Raw genomic sequence first — 8,199 nt, 5'->3', positions numbered from 1 at the left:
AATCAAAATATTAGAGTTTTTTTTCCATACTACTCTAATGCTGTTGGCCGCAGCTGACCTTTATATCAGAGTAGGACAGCTATATACTTATATATAGTTATATACACTTTATTACTTCAATGTCACAGTTCGTTTTAGGTATAAGGTATATAATGCTATAATAAATAAGGGTCATAAGCTGTGGTACAAGATAAATTAGTTGTCATTATTAGCGCGTTGAGAAGTTTCGTTCAAAAGGTAGCTTGCCCACATTTTGCTAATGATGGCTGGGTATTACAAATACAACAATTTCAGATAATATGGTGCTCTGAAATAAAATGTTTCACTAAAACCAACTTCAATAACGGCTAAATTAGTATGGAGTTAAACATTATATACATAAAATTCAGTCAATTAGAGAGTCAAAACATTCAAATCAATTAAAATTTGTAATTAAACACCTAGATCGGAATCGGACACTTTTGTATAAATTACAAAATAAGACCTTTAAGATAACGACAACTGAAATCAATACAGATACAATATTTATAAATAATGAATAACAAAGTATGTTCCTAAATAAGTGAAAAACGTAATAAAATCTACATTCAGTATATGAAAAATATATACAAGAAAACAAAGGTATCAGATTTTATGACAGAATACATTGTTATCGCTATACAAGCCAAATGTAATTGAGTTTCGAGATAATTATTTTCAAGGGACATTTTACATTTAAAAAGAAATTAATGAAATTCAATTTATTTTCTTGTATATGCCTTGATTAGAAAGTATTTATGTTTCCATGAAATGGACAGTTTTTTAGGTTTGCTGATAGTTGGATTTTATAGTAAGTAACAATCTAATATGATTTTTTTATTTATTCATTTATTTCGAATATGTATCCATATTATGTTAGTAAACTACTTATTAAATATGTTAGTAAATTATAATTTTATTCATTCAATTCATATATTTATGCCTATTTCCATGTCCAGAAGCACTGGGTCCGCAGCAGTGCAGTGTCTCTGGAGTGGACAATCCGACATATTGGATATGGTGTGTAGGTGTTTAGGTGTGATTATACTCCTATCTAAATTTAAAAACAAAATAAGAGCGTATCAGCATCAACCTGTTTCTTGGAGTTTCCACCGCCGAAAACGGTCAGAAAGATTATCATAATCCTATTAAACGAATAATATTTATCGTGCATTTGAAGTTATCTAAGATTCAGTATATCTCATTATTGTCTGACTTTAGACCATGAATCTTTACCTAAAGCTTAGGCTACAACTATCATGCTGGCCAGACGTCTTAGCATAGTTTTTTTAAAGTTTCCTTTGTATTTTCACTATATGAACCTATCATCAAATAAAAAACGTCCCCAGGAACTCTTGAGCAAAGAGAGTTCATATCATAACAGTATTTTTTTTTTCTGATAATGCACTTAGTGATAAAAATCTGATTCATACGTCAACTCTACTTTCATAATTTCAGTAATATCAATAGCTACATGTAATAACTGCAAAGTAACCTGTCCATCAATAAAAGAAGATCTCAAATGTGGTTTTGATGTGAAGGCAAAAACATATACGATGTTTCCAAGCAAATGCGCTGTCAGAGCTTACGCCGAGTGTAACAAAATTGGTTATTATCTTTTACCTTTTATATCAAAATTATTCAAAGAAAAAAAGTGGTAAACGCACAAGAAACCTATCTTTATTTAATATTTTATATTTTCATATATAAAACAATGTAGGTAGGTATACGTTTCTTAAATTTGACGCAATTATTATTTACTTCCAATATTAAAGAAGTATCGGAATATTTCCACGTTTTATTATAATTAATTAATGTTGTTAATATTACGTATAAATTATTTAGTCCCTATTTTGTGTATCTATTCAGTGACATTATAGCCAAAAATATAACCCAGTAGGTCACGCCTGTGCGGTCTAAGACATATTAACATCTCGTATTTTGGAATGTAATGGTGTGTGTTTTGATGTTATCGTATGTGTTAATCCTCCTTGGACCCTGCTCGTTTTTGTGAGTAGCAGTAGAAGTTAGCATTGTTACAAAAACAAAGTACCTGACTGACAAGTTTCTACCCATTTGTATTTGCCCAAACAATAATATTACTATAAAATTTTCCCAATTCTGTTTAGAGTTCTAAAATAGTTCGTAACTTACATCAATGTGGTTTGGCACATTGTAGGTAATAGTTGAGGTAGGGCAGGCATGTTTCCAAAGTTTCGAAACGAATCACGAATTATTAGAATATTATTCTCGTAACTTTCTATAAAATATTTTAGTATCTGGTATGGTAAATAAGGTAATAACTCACCTGATGATAAGTGAAAATCATCACCTAGACGTGTACTATGTGTACTATATATGTATTATTCATATATAGTCATTAGTATACCTCGTGCATTGCTATCCCGAACTAAGGTCTTCGCCTCCGTATCTTGTAACGTTATTACACGTTTCGGTTTAAGAGCAATAGATAAGCTATTATACTTAATTTCTCAGTACTGCCAAAGCATGTATGTTGTAACAGTAACATAGGTAAATGAAATATTCAAAATAGATTGTATTTCTTGCCATATCCACTAAAATACAACAATAATCACAGGACGATACAGTACTAATGAATATATTCTATCTATCTCTATAAATGTTGGAATATTGTGCTATGATAATTTAATATCAAAATATGTTAATTTCAGACATAGTTGAAACACCATTATCTTACTGCATAAAGGCTCACTCGTTGCAGACTCGTAAGATATATGGAGAGTCATGCCCAGTGTTTTGTCCCAGCCATTACAGACCAGTATGTGGTGCGTCCAAGATTAGAGATTACATTTATAGGACATTCAACAATGGGTGCTATTTAGATATGGTTAATTGCCGAGGAGATGAGGACTATTCAGGTAAGTTCAATCAACGAATTCAGTCAATAAATTATTGAGAATACACATGAGTAACTCATGTGTAATTGTGCTGAACAAATCATATGAACGATCGTAGAATGAAATCATAAGAACGTAAAAGTCAAAAGAATTGTTCATGTAGTAAATTTTACACGTACCTGTTTTATCATGCTTTTTATCTCTAGCATCAGGTGATAGTTTTAGTAAAAAAGAATTGGCAAAATCACAACTGCTGATTTCAAAGTCAATGTGTATTTTTTTAGATTTTGTTATTTTCAATATTGTATTAAAAATACCGCACATGATTCATTATCGTCATACATTTAAATAATTAATTTAAATAACTTTTGTTAAGTGAGTTCTGTTTAAATTCATTAGAATGCATAAACAAGTATAGGGTTGAAATATCGAAACATTTATTAATATACTTCGATATTTTTTCATTATAAAATTTGATTTAGAACTATGAATTTAATTATACGCTTATTTTATTCCTCATAGCTATTCAGTACATTTTTTCTGTATAAGAAATTATTATTTTAATTGTAATGCTGGTTAAAAAATTTGCTAATACGTCTTTTGGAATGTGTCTATATTTAATTGAAAAAAATTGTGTTGAAATGTCAGAAATGATTATACAATTATAAAGATATCATTAAAATATAAGTTTTCATATAATATTCGCGTACTTATTCGTACTATAAGCTAATGGTGCTATACATTTAGGCAGACGCGAATAACATGATATTGCAGTACATATAAGATTGTTTCTGTTTATTTTAATATATACAATATAAATAACGTTAACATTAATTCTAAACATACCTTGGTAATTTTCTTGTAATATCATAAAAACTTCGTAATATAAATTATGTTAAATTCACATTATGGCAAATGTAAATCTGAAGATGAAAGTCCTAGGTAAGGTTTTTAGGCAAATTATTTGGAAACGACATCATAAAATATTTTATAGCCCTCTGTAACAGGCAAAATAGTATCTAATGGGTCGAATAATTCGTTTTACTTTACGTCCACATTGAATTCATTTGGAATACATAAGAACAATATGTCTTTAGGAATATATTTTCTATTTTATTTTGTAATCATTACTAAAAAAAAGGAATAATAAGATTTTACATACCTTAATGACTATTTTATCGTTTACCCGGGATTCGGATATAATAAAATACTATATTATTGCTACTATTAATATTCCGACTGCGCTCGGGTACTTATAACTGTGAGTTTTGTTTATATTAATACTAGCTATTCATCCCGGCTTCGCGCGGGTGTACATGTATTATAAACCTTCCTCTTGAATCACTCTATCTATTTAAAAAACTGCTTCACAATCCTTTACGTAGTTTTAAAGATATAAGCATACATGTATATGGACGGGCAGATAGTGACAGGGACTTTGTTTTATACTATGTAATGATAATATACTAATATTGGTCATGCCACTATAGAGTAATGTTTCATTCAAACAGTAAAATAATTTCTCAAAGCGATGCAGTGGTTTCAAACTACGTTGTTATCTCTTTATAATATTAGATTTTTTAATTTATTACCAATCTTTATCAGAATAGTTTTGAATAGATTAATTTGGAGTACTTCACTGTGACCTCATACAGCAGCTAAGTAGTTTACTTTGCAAACTGTCTACTGGTATGAAGAGCAAGATATGGTATAAAGTTATAGTCTGCGGCAGCTACCAACTTAGTCCTCAGGTATATCAGTGAAACTACGGCCGTCACTGTCCATTCTGTAATGCCTTTTGTTAATCATGTACATACTATATACGGCTGCGTTTCCATAATTTTATATTAGCTTATTTGCCATCTTATATTTATATATATAAATATTTATATAACGGCTAGTAAAACATTGATTACTTTAAATTAACTTAACCATATCTCGCTTTATTTTTAAGTCACTTTATTATTATACCTTTCAGGTTATGTCGAAGTGCCACTGGAATTTTGTCAGCGGCATCTAATGAAGAACATATTCAAAGAACAAGTTGTCGTATCTAACTTGCATGATTTTCGGAACTACGATTAATCAATATGATATTCAGAATAAAAATAATAGTAATACCACAGATAACATAATATTACATAGTAATACTAATAGTAATATATAATAATTAATATATCACTAAAAATAACAGTAGTTGGTACTCTAAAGTACAAGTATAAGTCCAAATTGGTACTAGTACCAATTTGGACTATACCTTATGCTTTTACAACGTGGTGGTCAATAATTCACTATCTGATCATTCAATTGTTTACAATATCTATCAGTATTCAAAACAGAGTTTATATTATTACAAATGTTCTCATTATTTCCAACAAGTCATTACCATATCACTACTGTGCATAATCTCTCCTTACAATAAGAAAATTCAACGTATTGTTATCATACCTACCAGGAGGCTTGAAACACGACTTTATTTAGTATTGTACTTGTCTTGTACTAGTCTCATCTCTACTCTCTTTGTAAGACATCCTGGGGGTGAAGAATATTTTGTTCTTTTTGCGTCATTACAAACCTGTTCCAGAGATAGATTTTGTAAAAATTCATCGACTTAGCTAAGTTTCACATAGTTCAGTCGCTAAGTAGTTTGCTTAGTTCAATTGAAGGTTAGGTAGGTAAGGAAGGTAAGGTAACCTTCCTAACCTTTAACAAATGTTAAAGTATAGGGCAGGGAAATTACTCCTGTAATTTACCTGTATTATGACTAGATAAGGCAGCGAAATTACATGGATAAAATTACAGTGCATGTGCATGTTAAACTTCCGGAGGGACAATCTATTGTATTATAGTAACGAAGGAGTATCACGGATGTCACCTAATGACGTTACGTCCATAGTTCTGTTAATGCATAAAGGCGATGGTTTCCTCTTACCATCGGAACTTGATGGTTTTTCTTAAAAATAATCATATTGTCTATATTGTGACAAGAAAAGTGAAAATATAACTAGTAACTGTATCCTAAAAATAACAATATAATAATAATAACTCAGGACAATTCTTATCGCGCTATCTTGTTAGAAGTTAAGCTAAGCAAACTGATATAAATACTTAGTTAGTTTTTAAATACATACATAAAAAACATCCTGACTTGAACAAACATTCATACCAATGAATCCAACATGTCTGCACTATGCGAGGAATCGAAATCGCGATCATTGTAATTAAGAAGATAAACTAAGCGGCTAGATCACCGATGCCGTTAAAATATAATTATGATTACTGATCCTCGAAAATATGGGTAACCTTATAGACATTATCCATCTTAAGAATAAACCAATATCTAGTGATTGATAAACTTCTACTGACGAGGGTAATCGAATGACGAATACTTACAGATACTTTGTTATTAACTACGTAAGTCTTACTAGACTTTGGCTAAATTTACGATAAAATACTGTAATCAAAAGCCTATTTATTAAAGACTAGTCCTCGGAATCTTTAATTATAATACCATATATTTTCATTACTCAGACTTGCTTCTCCGAAGCAAAAACTTTATAGCAAATATTATTAATTATACACAGAGATACTGAACAGAAAGTTCGTTTTTGAATTTGTTTTCTGAGCTTGTTGGTATATCTCTTTGCATGTTATAACTGTTATGTTGCTGGATTGATGTGAAAGAAAACTTTAACAGAATATTATAGTTAGTAATATAACATGTGGTAATGAACCAGCGTATAAGTTTTTTCTTCCCAATCAATTTAAATTCTTGATTTTCAAAACCATCTATAGTCATATCTTGAACTCTAGTCGCTGGGAAGAAATATAAGTCTGTTTTATTAAAAAAAAAAAATTCTTCCTAATGATATTAACTTATTTATTTACAAAACAACCTATCATAGCAATTAAATAGCTAATTAAAGATCTTCACTCTGTTCGGTGATACTATCGCCCGTTTCTAGGATTAATTTAAATCGTGGAATAAATATTTAATTTAAAATCAATTATTTTTGGGATTTGTAAGTTTGGGCTCTATTAGTACACAATTCTATCAATGAACGTCTTAATAAAAAATAAAACGTTTGTTGCCATTGTGTCATTACTCTTTGCTATTGTAATGCTTTTCATAGGTCGCGGTTCAAATCCGGCTCGAAAGACCACAAAGAAGAAGGATATCCACAGATTCCCAAGTGTGTACAAAGATTAAGGTAGTTAATAAATAAAATTACAGAAATCCTTCTACACAGATTGTTTTATATTTTCCTTATATTAAAAATTTAACAAAGGGCTTATAACAACTCTCACGAAATCTTAACATCGAGATGTAGAAAAAATCAAAAAGGCAACGTTGTATCGATATTAGAAGGAAACTTCGTTTTGAAAATATGTATTGAAAATTTACTTGGCGGATATTAGATATTCTGAAATGTACTCATATGATAACGTGGTTTGCATACGTCTGCAAACGTTTTACATATTTAGTTTAAATATATTCATATAATAATATTAATTCACTTACAATAGATAATAAAAAAATATAATCTATTCCGTATCCATATCTTATTCTAAAATGTGGATAAACAAAGCTGTTAAATTCAATATCAATTGATTTATATAATCCAATAATGTCAAATAATTAAATTTTGCTCACATTGTTGGAGCTGATCCAAGCAATATCTTTTGTTTGTTCCTCGCGAACGGGACAAGAGAGATATGTGGTAAGTGGTTCATATTGGATGAATTACTTACTCGCTACTTGAGAGCTCGCTTGTTGTTTTATAAAATTTCGGAAATTTCAACCATACAGTATCTTTTTTCCACACATCATTATTATTATTAAGAAGTATTAAACGACTGAATGGATCTTAATGTAAAATACAGACATTGTTTAATACTTAAAATACCATTATGATTTTTTTTAATTTAACAGATTATAAATATTACATAATTTGATTTTATTATCAAGAGATTACACGTTGTTTGTATACCAATTAATAAAACATTTTAACGTCGTAACTCATAAATATCTTAAATATTTATTATAGACTACCTGTTCCCGCGACTTCGTCCGCGGGGAATTTAACTTTATTTTTCTAAAATAAAAGTAACCGAAGTTACTCCTTATTACATCAGCTACCTGCCAAAAAAAGTCCCGTCAAAATAGGTCCAATCATTTCAGAATTAGGCCGGAACAAATTGACAGACAGACAGACAAACAAAAATTGTAAAAAATATTATTTTGGTATATGTACCGTAATTATATTCTTATGCATGTAGTAAAACTGTTATTTCAATTACA

At 29.7% G+C, this 8,199-nt stretch overlaps 1 protein-coding gene across 1 annotated transcript; it reads left to right on the top strand.

Moving 5' to 3' along the window:
* The first annotated feature begins 789 nt into the window (after nucleotides 1-789).
* On the top strand, nucleotides 790-4,982 carry LOC131851316 (U-Kazal-Dg21.2-like). The gene is made up of 4 exons (XM_059201803.1): nucleotides 790-829; nucleotides 1,477-1,626; nucleotides 2,712-2,918; nucleotides 4,876-4,982. Exons 1-4 carry the CDS (start codon nucleotides 790-792, stop codon nucleotides 4,980-4,982), a joined length of 504 nt encoding a protein of 167 aa, XP_059057786.1.
* Nucleotides 4,983-8,199: the final 3,217 nt, after the last annotated feature.

Source organism: Achroia grisella, unplaced genomic scaffold (assembly GCF_030625045.1).
Source record: "Achroia grisella isolate CSIRO2021 unplaced genomic scaffold, CSIRO_AGI_Agris_v1 utg782, whole genome shotgun sequence".
Taxonomy (NCBI): domain Eukaryota; kingdom Metazoa; phylum Arthropoda; class Insecta; order Lepidoptera; family Pyralidae; genus Achroia; species Achroia grisella.
Note: the sequence above shows the minus strand (reverse complement) of the source record. Positions and strands in the feature narration are given on the sequence as shown.